The sequence below is a fragment of the Salvelinus alpinus genome, chromosome 18 (genome assembly GCF_045679555.1).
Source record: "Salvelinus alpinus chromosome 18, SLU_Salpinus.1, whole genome shotgun sequence".
Classification (NCBI taxonomy): domain Eukaryota; kingdom Metazoa; phylum Chordata; class Actinopteri; order Salmoniformes; family Salmonidae; genus Salvelinus; species Salvelinus alpinus.
In genome coordinates, this window is record NC_092103.1 from 31,823,155 (window position 1) to 31,844,618 (window position 21,464).

The following is a 21,464-nucleotide window of genomic DNA, read 5'->3' on the forward strand; positions in this document are numbered from 1 at the left end:
ACCTTGAGTTGGACCAGCACCCCAAGTAAATGTCCAACTGTCCCTAATTGTAACGATCTTCTTCATCTGATGAACAGGAAATATCGGACCAAAACGCAGCGTGGTAAGTGTCCATGTTAATTTATTATACCTGAACACTAAATACAAAATAACAAAAGTGAAACAACGAAAATCGAAACAGTCCTGAAAGGTGACACAACACAAAACAGGAAACAACTACCCACAAACACCAGGTGGGAAAAGGCTACCTAAGTATGGTTCTCAATCAGAGACAATGATAGACGGCTGCCTCTGATTGGGAACCATACCAGGCCAAACACATAGAAACAGAAAACATAGAACAAAACATAGAATGCCCACCCCAACTCACGCCCTGACCAAACCAAAATAGAGACATAAAAAAGGAACTAAGGTCAGGACGTGACACTAATTGCAACATTAGTGAAGTGAAGTTTGATGAATTGTAGGCTTAGTTTAAAAAAAAAACTTATGTTAGGGTTTGCAGAGTGTTAATTCTTCCAACTGTGTTTCTCCAACGTAATGACCAAAGAGCATATTCAACAATTAAGTGTCTGTGGCTAATATCCCAGCAAATAGTTTATTTTCTATATTTAAAGACAGAGAGAAAAACTATTTAAGTGGTCAAAAGTGATTAATTCCATAAGATGAGGGTTTCCATGGAAACCAGATGTTATTCTTAGGACTGTCAAACAACAACAAAAACTGTAATTGAGTTAATCGCAGGATTTGCTTTTATTTCGCAAATTCTGAATTTGCTCAAATTGAGCTGTAATTTAAGATTTTTTTTACAAAAAGCGTTACAATAATATTGATGTCTTGATTTTGTCCAAGGTAACAGTAAGCAAAATCAAGGAAGTTGATAAAGCACATGTAGCTTTATCAACTTTAACCTCAATGTCTGCTTGTTTGATATAACATTGTTGTTTTTAGTTGTATAGATTATTTTTAAAATAAACCTTTATTTAACTAGGCAAGTCAGTTAAGAACAAATTCGTATTTACAATGACGGCCTACACCGGCCAAACCCGGATGACTTTGGGCCAATTGTGCGCCGCCCTATGGGACTCCCAATCACGTCCGGTTGTGATACAGCCTGGATATTGGATGTTTTCAATTTTTATTCAAACGATTTCAGACCATGCGATTAATTGTGATTACAAAAAGTTAACTAGATGTGAAGAGCTGGAGCTACATACAGCCCAAAAGTTATTTTCCCTGAGGCTTAGAAGACATATGCATTTAACAGTTTGTTTTTGGGACATAATAAATATGATTATCTCGTTCACTTGGGGGAAATTATCTTGAAAGTCTTTCTGTCTGAAGCCAGCTCTTGTATTTCCCAAAGCAATTACAAGTCAGGTTGAATTTAGACCAGTTCTTTCTGCTCGCTAGCTCTCTTTGCGGTGGAGGTCTGGGTTTCAGTATTGAGTGTTTCCTCTTATTCCTCTTCCATTCTGCTGTGGCTGTGTGAAGAGCTATAGTACATGTATGGTGGCTGGTTAGAGACACAGCCACACGGCGCACTCTACTGGTGGCTAGAGAAACTACACTCACTGTGGCCTGGATCTGTCAGAGGAGAAAATCGTTACAGCATCCATCCTCCTTTGTGTGTGTGTGTGTGTGTGTGTGTGTGTGTGTGTGTGTGTGTGTGTGTGTGTGTGTGTGTGTGTGTGTGTGTGTGTGTGTGTGTGTGTGTGTGTGTGTGTGTGTGTGTGTGTGTGTGTGTGTGTGTGTGTGTGTGTGTGTGTTTGAGTGCGTGTGTTTGAGTGCGTGTGCGTGTGTTTGAGTGCGTGTGTTTGCGACTGTGTGTGAGTGTGCCTGCTATTGAGAGCCGATATGATGGTCCTGTAAGACACACTTTACATATCTATCTACGTGTGTGTGTGTTGTAACTGCCTCCTCTCCTCTCTCTACTCCAGGTGTGTGTGTTGTAACTGCCTCCTCTCCTCTCTCTAGTCCAGGTGTGTGTGTTGTAAATGCCTCCTCTCCTCTCTCTAGTCCAGGCGTGTGTGTTGTAACTGCCTCCTCTCCTCTCTCTAGTCCAGGTGTGTGTGTTGTAAATGCCTCCTCTCCTCTCTCTACTCCAGGTGTGTGTGTTGTAAATGCCTCCTCTCCTCTCTCTAGTCCAGGTGTGTGTGTTGTAACTGCCACCTCTCCTCTCTCTAGTCCAGGTGTGTGTGTTGTAAATGCCTCCTCTCCTCTCTCTAGTCCAGGTGTGTGTGTTGTAACTGCCTCCTCTCCTCTCTCTAGTCCAGGTGTGTGTGTTGTAAATGCCTCCTCTCCTCTCTCTAGTCCAGGTGTGTGTGTTGTAAATGCCTCCTCTCCTCTCTCTAGTCCAGGTGTGTGTGTTGTAAATGCCTCCTCTCCTCTCTCTAGTCCAGGTGTGTGTGTTGTAAATCCCTCCTCTCCTCTCTCTAGTCCAGGTGTGTGTGTTGTAACTGCCTCCTCTCCTCTCTCTAGTCCAGGTGTGTGTGTTGTAACTGCCTCCTCTCCTCTCTCTAGTCCAGGTGTGTGTGTTGTAAATGCCTCCTCTCTTCTCTCTAGTCCAGGTGTGTGTGTTGTAACTGCCTCCTCTCCTCTCTCTAGTCCAGGTGTGTGTGTTGTAACTGCCTCCTCTCCTCTCTCTAGTCCAGGTGTGTGTGTTGTAAATGCCTCCTCTCCTCTCTCTAGTCCAGGTGTGTGTGTTGTAACTGCCTCCTCTCCTCTCTCTAGTCCAGGTGTGTGTGTTGTAAATGCCTCCTCTCTTCTCTCTAGTCCAGGTGTGTGTGTTGTAAATGCCTCCTCTCTTCTCTCTAGTCCAGGTGTGTGTGTTGTAAATGCCTCCTCTCCTCTCTCTAGTCCAGGTGTGTGTGTTGTAACTGCCTCCTCTCCTCTCTCTAGTCCAGGTGTGTGTGTTGTAAATGCCTCCTCTCCTCTCTCTAGTCCAGGTGTGTGTGTTGTAACTGCCTCCTCTCCTCTCTCTAGTCCAGGTGTGTGTGTTGTAAATGCCTCCTCTCCTCTCTCTAGTCCAGGTGTGTGTTGTAAATGCCACCTCTCCTCTCTCTAGTCCAGGTGTGTGTGTTGTAACTGCCTCCTCTCCTCTCTCTAGTCCAGGTGTGTGTGTTGTAAATGCCTCCTCTCCTCTCTCTAGTCCAGGTGTGTGTGTTGTAAATGCCTCCTCTCCTCTCTCTAGTCCAGGTGTGTGTGTTGTAAATGCCTCCTCTCCTCTCTCTAGTCCAGGTGTGTGTTGTAAATGCCTCCTCTCCTCTCTCTAGTCCAGGTGTGTGTGTTGTAAATGCCTCCTCTCTTTTCTCTAGTCCAGGTGTGTGTGTTGTAAATGCCTCCTCTCCTCTCTCTACTCCAGGTGTGTGTGTTGTAAATGCCTCCTCTCCTCTCTCTAGTCCAGGTGTGTGTGTTGTAAATGCCTCCTCTCCTCTCTCTAGTCCAGGTGTGTGTGTTGTAACTGCCACCTCTCCTCTCTCTAGTCCAGGTGTGTGTGTTGTAAATGCCTCCTCTCCTCTCTCTAGTCCAGGTGTGTGTGTTGTAAATGCCTCCTCTCCTCTCTCTAGTCCAGGTGTGTGTGTTGTAAATGCCTCCTCTCCTCTCTCTAGTCCAGGTGTGTGTGTTGTAAATGCCTCCTCTCCTCTCTCTAGTCCAGGTGTGTGTGTTGTAAATGCCTCCTCTCCTCTCTCTAGTCCAGGTGTGTGTGTTGTAACTGCCTCCTCTCCTCTCTCTAGTCCAGGTGTGTGTGTTGTAACTGCCTCCTCTCCTCTCTCTAGTCCAGGTGTGTGTGTTGTAAATGCCTCCTCTCTTCTCTCTAGTCCAGGTGTGTGTGTTGTAACTGCCTCCTCTCCTCTCTCTAGTCCAGGTGTGTGTGTTGTAAATGCCTCCTCTCCTCTCTCTAGTCCAGGTGTGTGTGTTGTAAATCCCTCCTCTCCTCTCTCTAGTCCAGGTGTGTGTGTTGTAACTGCCTCCTCTCCTCTCTCTAGTCCAGGTGTGTGTGTTGTAACTGCCTCCTCTCCTCTCTCTAGTCCAGGTGTGTGTGTTGTAAATGCCTCCTCTCTTCTCTCTAGTCCAGGTGTGTGTGTTGTAACTGCCTCCTCTCCTCTCTCTAGTCCAGGTGTGTGTGTTGTAACTGCCTCCTCTCCTCTCTCTAGTCCAGGTGTGTGTGTTGTAAATGCCTCCTCTCCTCTCTCTAGTCCAGGTGTGTGTGTTGTAACTGCCTCCTCTCCTCTCTCTAGTCCAGGTGTGTGTGTTGTAAATGCCTCCTCTCTTCTCTCTAGTCCAGGTGTGTGTGTTGTAAATGCCTCCTCTCTTCTCTCTAGTCCAGGTGTGTGTGTTGTAAATGCCTCCTCTCCTCTCTCTAGTCCAGGTGTGTGTGTTGTAACTGCCTCCTCTCCTCTCTCTAGTCCAGGTGTGTGTGTTGTAAATGCCTCCTCTCCTCTCTCTAGTCCAGGTGTGTGTGTTGTAACTGCCTCCTCTCCTCTCTCTAGTCCAGGTGTGTGTGTTGTAAATGCCTCCTCTCCTCTCTCTAGTCCAGGTGTGTGTTGTAAATGCCACCTCTCCTCTCTCTAGTCCAGGTGTGTGTGTTGTAACTGCCTCCTCTCCTCTCTCTAGTCCAGGTGTGTGTGTTGTAAATGCCTCCTCTCCTCTCTCTAGTCCAGGTGTGTGTGTTGTAAATGCCTCCTCTCCTCTCTCTAGTCCAGGTGTGTGTGTTGTAAATGCCTCCTCTCCTCTCTCTAGTCCAGGTGTGTGTGTTGTAACTGCCTCCTCTCCTCTCTCTAGTCCAGGTGTGTGTGTTGTAAATGCCTCCTCTCCTCTCTCTAGTCCAGGTGTGTGTGTTGTAAATGCCTCCTCTCCTCTCTCTAGTCCAGGTGTGTGTGTTGTAAATGCCTCCTCTCCTCTCTCTAGTCCAGGTGTGTGTTGTAAATGCCTCCTCTCCTCTCTCTAGTCCAGGTGTGTGTGTTGTAAATGCCTCCTCTCTTTTCTCTAGTCCAGGTGTGTGTGTTGTAAATGCCTCCTCTCCTCTCTCTACTCCAGGTGTGTGTGTTGTAAATGCCTCCTCTCCTCTCTCTAGTCCAGGTGTGTGTGTTGTAAATGCCTCCTCTCCTCTCTCTAGTCCAGGTGTGTGTGTTGTAACTGCCACCTCTCCTCTCTCTAGTCCAGGTGTGTGTGTTGTAAATGCCTCCTCTCCTCTCTCTAGTCCAGGTGTGTGTGTTGTAAATGCCTCCTCTCCTCTCTCTAGTCCAGGTGTGTGTGTTGTAAATGCCTCCTCTCCTCTCTCTAGTCCAGGTGTGTGTGTTGTAAATGCCTCCTCTCCTCTCTCTAGTCCAGGTGTGTGTGTTGTAAATGCCTCCTCTCCTCTCTCTAGTCCAGGTGTGTGTTGTAAATGCCTCCTCTCCTCTCTCTAGTCCAGGTGTGTGTTGTAAATGCCTCCTCTCCTCTCTCTAGTCCAGGTGTGTGTGTTGTAAATGCCTCCTCTCCTCTCTCTAGTCCAGGTGTGTGTGTTGTAACTGCCTCCTCTCCTCTCTCTAGTCCAGGTGTGTGTGTTGTAACTGCCTCCTCTCCTCTCTCTAGTCCAGGTGTGTGTGTTGTAAATGCCTCCTCTCTTCTCTCTAGTCCAGGTGTGTGTGTTGTAACTGCCTCCTCTCCTCTCTCTAGTCCAGGTGTGTGTGTTGTAAATGCCTCCTCTCCTCTCTCTAGTCCAGGTGTGTGTGTTGTAAATCCCTCCTCTCCTCTCTCTAGTCCAGGTGTGTGTGTTGTAACTGCCTCCTCTCCTCTCTCTAGTCCAGGTGTGTGTGTTGTAACTGCCTCCTCTCCTCTCTCTAGTCCAGGTGTGTGTGTTGTAAATGCCTCCTCTCTTCTCTCTAGTCCAGGTGTGTGTGTTGTAACTGCCTCCTCTCCTCTCTCTAGTCCAGGTGTGTGTGTTGTAAATGCCTCCTCTCCTCTCTCTAGTCCAGGTGTGTGTGTTGTAACTGCCTCCTCTCCTCTCTCTAGTCCAGGTGTGTGTGTTGTAAATGCCTCCTCTCTTCTCTCTAGTCCAGGTGTGTGTGTTGTAAATGCCTCCTCTCTTCTCTCTAGTCCAGGTGTGTGTGTTGTAAATGCCTCCTCTCCTCTCTCTAGTCCAGGTGTGTGTGTTGTAACTGCCTCCTCTCCTCTCTCTAGTCCAGGTGTGTGTGTTGTAAATGCCTCCTCTCCTCTCTCTAGTCCAGGTGTGTGTGTTGTAACTGCCTCCTCTCCTCTCTCTAGTCCAGGTGTGTGTGTTGTAAATGCCTCCTCTCCTCTCTCTAGTCCAGGTGTGTGTTGTAAATGCCACCTCTCCTCTCTCTAGTCCAGGTGTGTGTGTTGTAACTGCCTCCTCTCCTCTCTCTAGTCCAGGTGTGTGTGTTGTAAATGCCTCCTCTCCTCTCTCTAGTCCAGGTGTGTGTGTTGTAAATGCCTCCTCTCCTCTCTCTAGTCCAGGTGTGTGTGTTGTAAATGCCTCCTCTCCTCTCTCTAGTCCAGGTGTGTGTTGTAAATGCCTCCTCTCCTCTCTCTAGTCCAGGTGTGTGTGTTGTAAATGCCTCCTCTCTTTTCTCTAGTCCAGGTGTGTGTGTTGTAAATGCCTCCTCTCCTCTCTCTACTCCAGGTGTGTGTGTTGTAAATGCCTCCTCTCCTCTCTCTAGTCCAGGTGTGTGTGTTGTAAATGCCTCCTCTCCTCTCTCTAGTCCAGGTGTGTGTGTTGTAACTGCCACCTCTCCTCTCTCTAGTCCAGGTGTGTGTGTTGTAAATGCCTCCTCTCCTCTCTCTAGTCCAGGTGTGTGTGTTGTAAATGCCTCCTCTCCTCTCTCTAGTCCAGGTGTGTGTGTTGTAAATGCCTCCTCTCCTCTCTCTAGTCCAGGTGTGTGTGTTGTAAATGCCTCCTCTCCTCTCTCTAGTCCAGGTGTGTGTGTTGTAAATGCCTCCTCTCCTCTCTCTAGTCCAGGTGTGTGTTGTAAATGCCTCCTCTCCTCTCTCTAGTCCAGGTGTGTGTTGTAAATGCCTCCTCTCCTCTCTCTAGTCCAGGTGTGTGTGTTGTAAATGCCTCCTCTCCTCTCTCTAGTCCAGGTGTGTGTGTTGTAACTGCCTCCTCTCCTCTCTCTAGTCCAGGTGTGTGTGTTGTAACTGCCTCCTCTCCTCTCTCTAGTCCAGGTGTGTGTGTTGTAAATGCCTCCTCTCTTCTCTCTAGTCCAGGTGTGTGTGTTGTAACTGCCTCCTCTCTTCTCTCTAGTCCAGGTGTGTGTGTTGTAAATGCCTCCTCTCTTCTCTCTAGTCCAGGTGTGTGTGTTGTAAATGCCTCCTCTCCTCTCTCTAGTCCAGGTGTGTGTGTTGTAACTGCCTCCTCTCCTCTCTCTAGTCCAGGTGTGTGTGTTGTAAATGCCTCCTCTCCTCTCTCTAGTCCAGGTGTGTGTGTTGTAACTGCCTCCTCTCCTCTCTCTAGTCCAGGTGTGTGTGTTGTAAATGCCTCCTCTCCTCTCTCTAGTCCAGGTGTGTGTTGTAAATGCCTCCTCTCTTCTCTCTAGTCCAGGTGTGTGTGTTGTAAATGCCTCCTCTCCTCTCTCTAGTCCAGGTGTGTGTGTTGTAACTGCCTCCTCTCCTCTCTCTAGTCCAGGTGTGTGTGTTGTAAATGCCTCCTCTCCTCTCTCTAGTCCAGGTGTGTGTGTTGTAACTGCCTCCTCTCCTCTCTCTAGTCCAGGTGTGTGTGTTGTAAATGCCTCCTCTCCTCTCTCTAGTCCAGGTGTGTGTTGTAAATGCCACCTCTCCTCTCTCTAGTCCAGGTGTGTGTGTTGTAACTGCCTCCTCTCCTCTCTCTAGTCCAGGTGTGTGTGTTGTAAATGCCTCCTCTCCTCTCTCTAGTCCAGGTGTGTGTGTTGTAAATGCCTCCTCTCCTCTCTCTAGTCCAGGTGTGTGTGTTGTAAATGCCTCCTCTCCTCTCTCTAGTCCAGGTGTGTGTTGTAAATGCCTCCTCTCCTCTCTCTAGTCCAGGTGTGTGTGTTGTAAATGCCTCCTCTCTTTTCTCTAGTCCAGGTGTGTGTGTTGTAAATGCCTCCTCTCCTCTCTCTACTCCAGGTGTGTGTGTTGTAAATGCCTCCTCTCCTCTCTCTAGTCCAGGTGTGTGTGTTGTAAATGCCTCCTCTCCTCTCTCTAGTCCAGGTGTGTGTGTTGTAACTGCCACCTCTCCTCTCTCTAGTCCAGGTGTGTGTGTTGTAAATGCCTCCTCTCCTCTCTCTAGTCCAGGTGTGTGTGTTGTAAATGCCTCCTCTCCTCTCTCTAGTCCAGGTGTGTGTGTTGTAAATGCCTCCTCTCCTCTCTCTAGTCCAGGTGTGTGTGTTGTAAATGCCTCCTCTCCTCTCTCTAGTCCAGGTGTGTGTGTTGTAAATGCCTCCTCTCCTCTCTCTAGTCCAGGTGTGTGTTGTAAATGCCTCCTCTCCTCTCTCTAGTCCAGGTGTGTGTTGTAAATGCCTCCTCTCCTCTCTCTAGTCCAGGTGTGTGTGTTGTAAATGCCTCCTCTCCTCTCTCTAGTCCAGGTGTGTGTGTTGTAACTGCCTCCTCTCCTCTCTCTAGTCCAGGTGTGTGTGTTGTAACTGCCTCCTCTCCTCTCTCTAGTCCAGGTGTGTGTGTTGTAAATGCCTCCTCTCTTCTCTCTAGTCCAGGTGTGTGTGTTGTAACTGCCTCCTCTCCTCTCTCTAGTCCAGGTGTGTGTGTTGTAACTGCCTCCTCTCCTCTCTCTAGTCCAGGTGTGTGTGTTGTAAATGCCTCCTCTCCTCTCTCTAGTCCAGGTGTGTGTGTTGTAACTGCCTCCTCTCCTCTCTCTAGTCCAGGTGTGTGTGTTGTAAATGCCTCCTCTCTTCTCTCTAGTCCAGGTGTGTGTGTTTTAAATGCCTCCTCTCTTCTCTCTAGTCCAGGTGTGTGTGTTGTAAATGCCTCCTCTCCTCTCTCTAGTCCAGGTGTGTGTGTTGTAAATGCCTCCTCTCCTCTCTCTAGTCCAGGTGTGTGTGTTGTAAATGCCTCCTCTCCTCTCTCTAGTCCAGGTGTGTGTGTTGTAACTGCCTCTTCTCCTCTCTCTAGTCCAGGTGTGTGTGTTGTAAATGCCTCCTCTCCTCTCTCTAGTCCAGGTGTGTGTTGTAAATGCCACCTCTCCTCTCTCTAGTCCAGGTGTGTGTGTTGTAACTGCCTCCTCTCCTCTCTCTAGTCCAGGTGTGTGTGTTGTAAATGCCTCCTCTCCTCTCTCTAGTCCAGGTGTGTGTGTTGTAAATGCCTCCTCTCCTCTCTCTAGTCCAGGTGTGTGTGTTGTAAATGCCACCTCTCCTCTCTCTACTCCAGGTGTGTGTGTTGTAAATGCCTCCTCTCCTCTCTCTAGTCCAGGTGTGTGTGTTGTAAATGCCTCCTCTCCTCTCTCTAGTCCAGGTGTGTGTGTTGTAAATGCCTCCTCTCTTCTCTCTAGTCCAGGTGTGTGTGTTGTAAATGCCTCCTCTCCTCTCTCTACTCCAGGTGTGTGTGTTGTAAATGCCTCCTCTCCTCTCTCTAGTCCAGGTGTGTGTGTTGTAAATGCCTCCTCTCCTCTCTCTAGTCCAGGTGTGTGTGTTGTAACTGCCTCCTCTCCTCTCTCTAGTCCAGGTGTGTGTGTTGTAAATGCCTCCTCTCCTCTCTCTAGTCCAGGTGTGTGTGTTGTAAATGCCTCCTCTCCTCTCTCTAGTCCAGGTGTGTGTGTTGTAAATGCCTCCTCTCCTCTCTCTAGTCCAGGTGTGTGTGTTGTAAATGCCTCCTCTCCTCTCTCTAGTCCAGGTGTGTGTGTTGTAACTACCTCCTCTCCTCTCTCTAGTCCAGGTGTGTGTGTTGTAAATGCCTCCTCTCCTCTCTCTAGTCCAGGTGTGTGTGTTGTAAATGCCTCCTCTCCTCTCTCTAGTCCAGGTGTGTGTGTTGTAACTGCCTCCTCTCCTCTCTCTAGTCCAGGTGTGTGTGTTGTAAATGCCTCCTCTCCTCTCTCTAGTCCAGGTGTGTGTGTTGTAACTACCTCCTCTCCTCTCTCTAGTCCAGGTGTGTGTGTTGTAAATGCCTCCTCTCCTCTCTCTAGTCCAGGTGTGTGTGTTGTAAATGCCTCCTCTCCTCTCTCTAGTCCAGGTGTGTGTGTTGTAAATGCCTCCTCTCCTCTCTCTAGTCCAGGTGTGTGTGTTGTAAATGCCTCCTCTCCTCTCTCTAGTCCAGGTGTGTGTGTTGTAACTGCCTCCTCTCCTCTCTCTAGTCCAGGTGTGTGTTGTAAATGCCTCCTCTCCTCTCTCTAGTCCAGGTGTGTGTGTTGTAAATGCCTCCTCTCCTCTCTCTACTCCAGGTGTGTGTGTTGTAAATGCCTCCTCTCCTCTCTCTAGTCCAGGTGTGTGTGTTGTAACTGCCTCTGCTCCTCTCTCTACTCCAGGTGTGTGTGTGTGTATTGACTTCACCACAGGACCAACCTGCGAGCGTTGTCTGGACGGTTACTATGGCAACGCGTTGATTGGCACGCCCAATGACTGCAGACCTTGCCCCTGCCCGGACCGTACCAGCTGTGCTCAAATGACGGAGACGGGGGAGGTGGTCTGTACCAACTGCCCTTCAGGACAGAGGGGTGAGCTGAGATCATATTACATGACTGGTAGATGTCGGATAATGGGAACAAACCATTCCATTTTCCCATGATGAGCAGACCTCACCAGGGTTAAACTGGGCTGCATCCCAAATTGCAAACTATTTCCTATATAGTGCACTACTTTTGACCAGAGCTTGGGCCCTATTCTAAAGTAGTGCAATATGTAGGGAATAGGGTGTCTTTTAGGACACAGCCATTGAGTTCATTGCTTGCTCAGTGAAGCAGATTTCCAGAAATTGGCTGACAGATTTTTAATAAAACCTGTACTGGTGTCCTCACTGTCTTGATAAAATTAGTCATGATCCTATCATGTAGAGCACAGTGTTTGAATTAAAATGTCCATATTCCTTTGTCCGGTTTGGGCCATTCATTCATTTCCAGAATTTCATTACCAGATATTGATTTAGGTTGAAATGAAAATGGCCCCCAAACCCTCCAGCCCAACATCATTCATAACTCACCTATCAAAAAACCTGTCACCTGTCACCCCCCGACACACACACAAACACACATATACACACACACACACACCTTCTCTCCACAGGCATCAGATGTGAGATGTGCGAGGACAGTTTCCACGGCGACCCCCTGGGCCGGTCAGGGCCGGTTCAACCGTGTGAGAAGTGCGACTGTAACGATAATGTGGACCCCAACGCGCTGGGCGTGTGTGATCACATGACGGGCCGTTGCCTGAAGTGCCTAAAACACACCGAGGGAGACCATTGCCAACGCTGCCGACAAGGTTACTATGGGGACACCCTGGACCGCACCTTGGCCCAGAAGTGCAAACGTGAGTGTGGAAACTTGGGAAGGGTGTATATAGGGTTGGGTTAGAGTTGCAGGTTTTTAATTAAGGGGAAATACACAATTTTACATCTTAAATGTAACTAAATGTAATGGAAAATGTAATCTACATAATCCCCAAAAGTAATTATTTATCATGAGAGGGCCATTAACAATAACTACTAATGATCCAGACTCCAAGAAAGGTTCAAATCTCACCTTTGGAGTAAAGAATAGTGTAGGTGTAGTCACTTTTGAGAACACAAGCTCAAGTACACAGTACAAATATGATAAAAATATGAAAATATAAAAAATGTTATATAATGTATTTCCAATTCAACAAAACTGTAAGAATAAGACTTGAAATTACTTATATTTTTTTATAAATAAAGAATAATTAAACAAATAAGTATAAGATTTCACCTTCTTTATAACTGTAAAATACATATTTATATATTTAGTCAGAGAAAACGTACATCCAGTATTTTGTAAAGGTCTCTCTTGATCAAAACATCTGCCCCATCGCTGTGAACATCTCACAGAAGTTTAGCTTCCTGAACTCGTTAAGAACACGCCCCATATTAATCTCGTCTGTCTATGACAACAACAAAAAATTGGGGGGTTTAAAATCTATTAATCATTTTAGATTACTGGCTATAAATCGATCTCCGAATCTGCTACCGTGACGAAACCACTCTCCTGCTGCGTTATGATGTAAGCGTTCCAGTGGCTGTGATGTAGGGTTCAGCCAGGAGTTGATGGACAGTCGGAAGAGTGAATTAAAAGGTAGGAGGGACATCCCTGCTTCGTACAGGCAGAAGAGACATATTCCTGTGTCTGTGAGAATCAGGGCTACTGCTCATTGCAAGCCATTTCGATCTACAGTGTCCACAGATCGTTTTCTAAGCTAAAATGTTGGTTGGAACAGGTTCCAGAACCACGCAGGTCCCCTAAACAGGGGACTTTACATCGAAGAGATTTTAAATGAAGAATGCATTAGAAATATGGTGACATGTATCTGAATGTGTGAGTCTGTACATTTCAAAGTGTGTTAGTGCATGTGTTATATTGTGTGTTTGTGTATTTGTGTACTTGTCCTTTATGTGTGGGTGTCAGTGTGCCTTCATAACGAGCTCTTCTTGAGGGTTTTGAAAGTGCTTTCCTCTTACTGATATATCAACTGGATTTCAGCAATTCTCACAATTCTAAAGAGTCTAAAGATTCTTGATAGCAGACGGATGGAATGCTCAGGAAAATAATAATTAGGAAAGGAGTCATTTTTTTGGTACAAATTTGTACAAACAATAACAACCATACATAAACAAACAAACAAACACACACATTTCTACAAACATCAATGACATCACACCTGTTCAGACCCACATGTTCCCACCACAACCATACACATCATGTATATCTCACAACCACACTCCCCCTCATCCTTCATCCCTGGAACATTCCAGTGCTTGTAGCACTCTATGCCATATGGTGTCAAATTGTACTGTTCTATTTTTCTCCGTAGCCCAGACCTTTTCAATATTTCAATAATAATATATTTAATTCATCCACTGTTGTAGTGATGGAGGAGCATTTGGTTTCTAGTTTTTAAGTAGTTTTTAAGTTTTTAAGTTTTCAAAATCATTGACGAGAAAAGTATGGTCACCTCACCCTCATATTCCATGTCTTGAAATATGCAGATAGACGGATTAAAAGTAAACTTACATCGTAAAACTTCTGACAGCCAGCTTTCTAACTCCGCCCATAACTTTTGGACTTTATAACATTCCCAGAAGGCATGAATTATTGAGTCCTTCTTAGTTTTATACTTTACACATGACTCTGCCGTTGTGCTGTAGAACATGTGAATTTAGTCTCTTGTACATTCTATACATTATTTTATACTGGATTAAGCGTACATTTTCCTTAACGGTCATTTCATTACTTTTGTTCCAACACTCCCTCGATCTTGTGCCTATAATCAATTATTTTGAATTCTTGATTCCAAGAGTTTATATTTTTTTCTAAGAGATTATCAGTTGGAGAGTCTTTCTGCATTTCTTATATATATCAGCTATCATATATGTATCCTTTTCTGAGTCAAATAAGATTTCCTCAACATTGCTTTTATGTCCAAAAGATTTCAGGTGGAGTAAAAGAGTCTGGTTAAACGTGCCATTAGGAACTCCACAGGGACTGAAGTGGCGTTGGAGTGGTTGTAAAGTGGCAGAACATTTCGTTTTACAGGCTCTCTTAGAGTGAATAGAAGTCATAGACCTACAGATTCTGTATCTTAATTCATCTGTATAAGGTAATGGTGTCACTTAAAAGGGGTTCTGGGAATGATGCAGAGAGCAGTCTGCCCTGATCAGTTGACCTTCCAACTACAGTATTTTGTTAGTAGAAAGAGTACATTTTCTTATCAAATCAAATTTATTTATATAGCTCTTCGTACATCAGCTGATATCTCAAAGTGCTGTACAGAAACCCAGCCTAAAACCCCAAACAGCAAGCAATGCAGGTGTAGAAGCACGGTGGCTAGGAAAAACTCCCTAGAAAGGCCAAAACCTAGGAAGAAACCTAGAGAGGAACCAGGCTATGAGGGGTGGCCAGTCCTCTTCTGGCTGTGCCGGGTGGAGATTATAACAGAACATGGCCAAGATGTTCAAATGTTCATAAATGACCAGCATGGTCAAATAATAATAATCACAGTAGTTGTCGAGGGTGCAGCACCTCAGGAGTAAATGTCAGTTGGCTTTTCATAGCCGATCATTAAGAGTATCTCTACCGCTCCTGCGGTCTCTAGAGAGTTGAAAACAGCAGGTCTGGGACAGGTAGCATGTCCGGTGAACAGGTCAGGGTTCCATAGCCGCAGGCAGAACAGTTGAAACTGGAGCAGCAGCATGGCCAGGTGGACTGGGGACAGCAAGGAGTCATCATGCCAGGTAGTCCTGAGGCATGGTCCTAGGGCTCAGGTCCTCCGAGAGAGAGAAAGAAAGAGAGAATTAGAGAGAGCATACTTAAATTCACACAGGACACCGGATAAGACAGGAGAAGTACTCCAGATATAACAAACTGACCCTAGCCCCCCGACACATAAACTACTGCATAAATACTGGAGGCTGAGACAGGGGGAGTCAGGAGACACTGTGGCCCCATCCGATGATACCCCCGGACAGAGCCAAACAGGAAGGATATAACCCCACCCACTTTGCCAAAGCACAGCCCCCACACCACTAGAGGGATATCTTCAACCACCAACGTACCATCCTGAGACAAGGCCGAGTATAGCCCACAAAGATCTCTGCCACGGCACAACCCAAGGGGGGGGGCGCCAACCCAGACAGGAAGATCACGTCAGTGACTCAACCCACTCAAGTGACGCACCCCTCCTAGGGACGGCATGAAAGAGCACCAGTAAGCCAGTGACTCAGCCCCTGTAATAGGGTTAGAGGCAGAGAATCCCAGTGGAGAGAGGGGAACCGGCCAGGCAGAGACAGCAAGGGCGGTTCGTTGCTCCAGAGCCTTTCCGTTCACCTTCACACTCCTGGGCCAGACTACACTCAATCATATGACCCACTGAAGAGATGAGTCTTCAGTAAAGACTTAAAAGTTGAGACCGAGTCTGCGTCTCTCACATGGGTAGTTTTATCCAAGTTTTATCCTGATAAACATGAGAGCGAGTAGAGTAGGGTTATGAGAGCGAGACATAGAGAAAGAAAGAGAGAGGTACAGATTGAGATAGAAAGAAAGAAAAAGAGTGTGGTAAATAGAGAGAAAGAGAAATAGAGACACCGAGGTACAGGGAGAAAGAGGAAGAGAAGGAACATACACAAATGTAGAGAGAGATATATTCTGAGATGTCTGTGTCCCCCATTAGCCTATAGCAACAGAGATGTTCTGAGATGTCTGTGTCCCTCAGTAGCCTATAGCAACAGAGATGTTCTGAGATGTCTGTGTCCCCCAGTAGCCTATAGCAACAGAGATGTTCTGAGATGTCTGTGTCCCCCAGTAGCCAATAGCAACAGAGATGTTCTGAGATGTCTGTGTCCCCCAGTAGCCTATAGCAACAGAGATGTTCTGAGATGTCTGTGTCCCCCAGTAGCCTATAGCAACAGAGATGTTCTGAGATGTCTGTGTCCCTCAGTAGCCTATAGCAACAGAGATGTTCTGAGATGTCTGTGTCCCCCAGTAGCCTATAGCAACAGAGATGTTCTGAGATGTCTGTGTCCCTCAGTAGCCTATAGCAACAGAGATGTTCTGAGATGTCTGTGTCCCCCAGTAGCCTATAGCAACAGAGATGTTCTGAGATGTCTGTGTCCCTCAGTAGCCTATAGCAACAGATATGTTCTGAGATGTCTGTGTCCCTCAGTAGCCTATAGCAACAGATGTTATGAGATGTCTGTGTCCCCCAGTAGCCTATAGCAACAGATATGTTCTGAGATGTCTGTGTCCACCAGTAACCTATAACAACAGAGATGTTCCATCTACAACCCCATACACCAACACAGTCGTGAAGAGGGCACGACAACGCGTCTTCCCCCTCAGGAGGCTGAAAAGAAGTATCATGGGCCCTCAGATCCTCAAAAAGATCTACAGCTACACCATTGAGAGCATCTTGACTGGCTGCAACACCGCTTGGTATGGCAACTGCTTGGTGCCTGACCGCAAGGCGCTACAGAGGGTAGTGCATACGGCCTCGTACATCACTGGGGTCGAGCTCCCTGTCATCCAGGACCTCTATACCAGGCGGTGTCAGAGGAAGCCCCTAACAATTGTCAAAGACTCCAGTCAACCAAGTCACAGTCCGTTCTCTCTGCTACCGCACGTCAAGTGGTACTGGAGCGCCAAGTCTGAGACCAAAAGGCTCCTGCACAGCTTATATCCCAAATCCATAAGACTGCTAATCAAATGGCTACCCGGAGTATCTACTTTCACCCCTGCCTACAGTATCTGTGGGGTGTCTGTGGGGCAGCCATATTTTCCTGTGTGTGTGTGTGTGTGTGTGTGTGTGTGTGTGTGTGTGTGTGTGTGTGTGTGTGTGTGTGTGTGTGTGTGTGTGTGTGTGTGCGTGTGTGTGCGTGTGTGTGTGTGTGTGCGTGTGTGTGTGTGCGTGTGTGTGGAAGGAGACAGTAAGAGTCAGGGAGACTTGTGACCCTCTCCCTCTGTCATCTACTGTATCCTGCATCCCAAATGGCACCCTATTCCATATATAGTGCACTACTTTTGACCTGGGCCCATAGATCCTTTAGGGCGGCAGGTAGTTTAGCGGTTATTGTGTTGGGCCTGAAACTGTCGCTGGTTTGAGTACCCGAGCTGACAAGATGAAATCTGTTGATTTGCCCTATGAGCAAGGACCTTAACCCTAATTTCCTCCAGGGGCGCAGTGTTAATAACATGGCTGACCCTGTAAAACAACACATTTTACGGCACCTATCCGGTCCATGTGACAATAAAACATGTATTTTTTTGTGCAGTGTGCGAGTTGGGACGCAACCTGTGTCTGCTCTGCTCAGTCATTCAAATAAAATCTAATTTTATTTGTCACATGCGCCGATTACAACAGTTGTATACTTTACCGTGAAATGCTTACTTTCGAGCCCTTTCCCAACGATGCACTTAAAAAGTAAGAACATTTGCAAATGGATGAAAAGAAAATAGTAACACAATAAAATAACAATAATGAGGCTTTATACAGGCTATATACAAGGAGTACCGGTACAGAGTCAGTGTAGTTGGGGTGATTGATTGAGGCAATGTGTTCATGTAGGTTTGGTTAGGTGATTGATTGATTGAAGTACTATGTACATGTACAGTAGATGGTCTCCTCTGTCTCTGCACTGTCCTAGATAACACAAAGCCAGGCACGCAGGGCAGACAGGACACGGCCTACAGAGAGATAGGTTTTTTTAATTTAACCCTGTCTAGACGATAGAGTGAAGGATAGAGCGAAGGAATAGAAGATTGAGTGAATGAATAGCAGATAGTGAATGGACAGAGGGCGGGAAATATACAATTGCCACAACATTGATAGAAGAATAAGCTTCAGTGGTTGACTTCATTTGTGACACTATGTTAAGTGAACTGTTTGGATGATGTATATGACGTGTACCTTTTGCATACTTTGTTGGATCTGTGTTCTGTTTTGATAACGCTTTAGCCCGTTTAGGCTACTATACTTTTTGATACAGTATTTGATGTGAGGTTATGTGATTTACATGTGTTTTTTGTGTGTTTGACATGATGTTGACGTGTGGTTGTGTCTTCTCCCAGGCTGCGGCTGCAGTCCTGCAGGGACTTCTGGGTCATTGGAGGACTGTGACCCCCAAACAGGAAGTTGTCTGTGCCTTAGTCATGTGACCGGGCGAGACTGTGGTCAGTGTGAGGTGGGCTTCTTCAACCTGCAGTCTGGAGTAGGCTGTGAGAGGTACAGGAAATCTTAAAGCGATTCTGGAATCTTCTATATGGTTCTATTGTCATTCTGACTCTAAAATTGGTTCTGATCATAGAAATAGAATAAGTCATTATTATTAATGATAAACTGGGTGGTTCGAGCCCTGAATGCTGATTGGCTGACAGCTGTGGTATAGCAAATCAAATCTAATTTTATTGGTCACATACACATGGTTAGCAGATGTTAATGCGAGTGTAGTGAAATGCTTGTGCTTCTAGTTCCGACATTGCAGTAATATCTAACAAATTCACAACGACTACCTTATATACACACACAATGTAAAGGATTGGAATCAGATAATGTACATATTAATATGGATGCGCGATGGCCGAGCGGCATATGCAAGATGCAATAGATGGTATAAAATACAGTATATACATATGAGATGAGTAATATAGGATATGTAAACATTATTAAAGTGGCATTATTTAAAGTGACTAGTGATACCATTATTAAATCAATTTATTAAAGTGGCCAGTGGTTTTAGTATGTATGTTGGCAGTAGCCTCTCTATGTTAGTGATGGCTGTTTAACAGTCTGATGGCCTTGAGATCGAAGCTGTTTTTCAGTCTCTTGGTCCCGGCTTTGATGCACGTATATATCACACCGTATACCAGGGATATGACAAACATTTATTTTTACTGCTCTAATTATGTTGGTAACCAGTTTATAATAGCAATAAGGCACCTCAGGGGTTGTGTCGTGTCTAAGAACAGACCTTAGCCGTGGTATAATTATTATATACAGTGGGGAGAACAAGTATTTGATACACTGCTGATTTTGCAGGTTTTCCTACTTACAAAGCATGTAGAGGTCTGTAATTTTTACCATAGGTACACTTCAACTGTGAGAGACAGAATCTAAAACAAAAATCCAGAAAATCACATTGTATGATTTTTAAGTAATTCATTTGCATTTTATTGCATGACATAAGTATTTGATACATCAGAAAAGCAGAACTTAATATTTGGTACAGAAACCTTTGTTTGCAATTACAGAGATCGTACGTTTCCTGTAGTTCTTGACCAGGTTTGCACACACTGCAGCAGGGATTTTGGCCCACTCCTCCATACAGACCTTCTCCAGATCCTTCAGGTTTCGGGGCTGTCGCTGGGCAATACGGACTTTCAGCTCCCTCCAAAGATTTTCTATTGGGTTCAGGTCTGGAGACTGGCTAGGCCACTCCAGGACCTTGAGATGCTTCTTACGGAGCCACTCCTTAGTTGCCCTGGCTGTGTGTTTTGGGTTGTTGTCATGCTGGAAGACCCAGCCACGACCCATCTTCAATGCTCTTACTGAGGGAAGGAGGTTGTTGGCCAAGATCTCGCGATACATGGCCCCATCCATCCTCCCCTCAATACGGTGCAGTCGTCCTGTCCCCTTTGCAGAAAAGCATCCCCAAAGAATGATGTTTCCACCTCCATGCTTCACGGTTGGGATGGTGTTCTTGGGGTTGTACTCATCCTTCTTCTTCCTCCAAACACGGCGAGTGGAGTTTAGACCAAAAAGCTATATTTTTGTCTCATCAGACCACATGACCTTCTCCCATTCCTCCTCTGGATCATCCAGATGGTCATTGGCAAACTTCAGACGGGCCTGGACATGCGCTGGCTTGAGCAGGGGGACCTTGCGTGCGCTGCAGGATTTTAATCCATGACGGCGTAGTGTGTTACTAATGGTTTTCTTTGAGGCTGTGGTCCCAGCTCTCTTCAGGTCATTGACCAGGTCCTGCCGTGTAGTTCTTGGCTGATCCCTCACCTTCCTCATGATCATTGATGCCCCACGAGGTAAGATCTTGCATGGAGCCCCAGACCGAGGGTGATTGACCGTCATCTTGAACTTCTTCCATTTTCTAATAATTGCGCCAACAGTTGTTGCCTTCTCACCAAGCTGCTTGCCTATTGTCCTGTAGCCCATCCCAGCCTTGTGCAGGTCTACAATCTTATCCCTGATGTCCTTACACAGCTCTCTGGTCTTGGCCATTGTGGAGAGGTTGGAGTCTGTTTGATTGAGTGTGTGGACAGGTGTCTTTTATACAGGTAACGAGTTCAAACAGGTGCAGTTAATACAGGTAATGAGTGGAGAACAGGAGGGCTTCTTAAAGAAAAACTAACAGGTCTGTGAGAGCCGGAATTCTTACTGGTTGGTAGGTGATCAAATACTTATGTCATGCAATAAAATGCAAATGAATTACTTAAAAATCATACAATGTGATTTTCTGGATTTTTGTTTTAGATTCCGTCTCTCACAGTTGAAGTGTACCTATGATAAAAATGACAGACGTCTACATGCTTTGTAAGTAGGAAAACCTGCAAAATCGGCAGTGTATCAAATACTTGTTCTCCCCACTGTATCTATGGTTCCATACTTAGAAATGCAGTGGTTCTGTTTCCTTTCATTCGTAAGTGTTATGTGAATGACGTTCTACGTTTCTTAGGTGCACCTGTAACCCCATTGGCTCATCTTCCATGCCTTGCCACCAAATCACAGGCCAGTGTGTGTGTCGGCTGGGAGTGGAGGGGCGGCTGTGCAGCACATGTCGTATGGGCTTCTTTGGTTTCTCCTCACGGGGCTGCAGAGGTAGCTACAGTAGCCTATACTGTGATTGGGGCTAGAAGTCCTTATGTGCAAACACTAAGACATATCAAAACATGTGCTAAAACAAGTCATTCTGATAACAATAAGAAGTTAAAAATGTAACACGCACACATGCAATGTCTAATTCTAATTCTTCCCCTTGTCCCTCTCTCCACCCCTGCCTCCCCCTGTCCCTCTCTCCACCCCTGCCTCCCCCTGTCCCTCTCTCCACCCCTGTCTCCCCCTGTCCCTCTCTCCACCCCTGCCTCCCCCTGTCCCTCTCTCCACCCCTGCCTCCCCCTGTCCCTCTCTCCACCCCTGCCTCCCCCTGTCCCTCTCTCCACCCCTGCCTCCCCTTGTCCCTCTCTCCACCCCTGCCTCCCCCTGTCCCTCTCTCCACCCCTGCCTCCCCCTGTCCCTCTCTCCACCCCTGCCTCCCCTTGTCCCTCTCTCCACCCCTGCCTCCCCCTGTCCCTCTCTCCACCCCTGCCTCCCCCTGTCCCTCTCTCCACCCCTGCCTCCCCCTGTCCCTCTCTCCACCCCTGTCTCCCCCTGTTCCTCTCAGCCTGTAATTGTGACCCAATGGGTTCCAGCTCCATGCAGTGCCACACCAACGGCACCTGTCCCTGCCGCCAGGGCTTCGTGGGGTACAAGTGTGATCAATGTGAGCTCAACTACTTCCACAACAGAGCCACACACCAGTGTGAGGAGTGCCCCGTCTGCTATGGGCTAGTCAAGGAGCAGGTAAAAGTGTTGCTCCTGTCTGTCTTTCGCTCTCTCTGTCTGTCTGATATACTCTTTTTGACCAGAAAGCATCAGATACATGTATAGTAAGAAAGAGGGGTTCTGTTTTGCTCGCTCGCTGCATTCTGTGGTGAGATAGTTACAGTGCACTGTTCGGATGCTGGAGTTATTTTGGATGAAAGTGCGAAGGTAACTTGCTTTTTAAAGTGATTTGTTTGACAATCCGATGAAAACATCATGACTGGTTGTGTTCATGCCACATTTAAA

The 21,464-nt window shown here is 46.5% G+C and overlaps 1 protein-coding gene across 1 annotated transcript in view; it reads left to right on the forward strand.

The window, feature by feature from the left end:
• LOC139544185 (laminin subunit gamma-3-like) overlaps positions 1 to 21,464 on the forward strand; it is a 245,472-nt gene that overhangs the window by 187,829 nt on the left and 36,179 nt on the right. Inside the window, exons 13-17 of the mRNA XM_071351006.1 lie at positions 10,433 to 10,621; positions 11,187 to 11,432; positions 17,696 to 17,849; positions 20,314 to 20,456; positions 21,019 to 21,197. Of these exons, the coding sequence (XP_071207107.1) occupies positions 10,433 to 10,621; positions 11,187 to 11,432; positions 17,696 to 17,849; positions 20,314 to 20,456; positions 21,019 to 21,197 (911 nt within the window). The remainder of the gene's footprint in view (positions 1 to 10,432; positions 10,622 to 11,186; positions 11,433 to 17,695; positions 17,850 to 20,313; positions 20,457 to 21,018; positions 21,198 to 21,464) is intronic.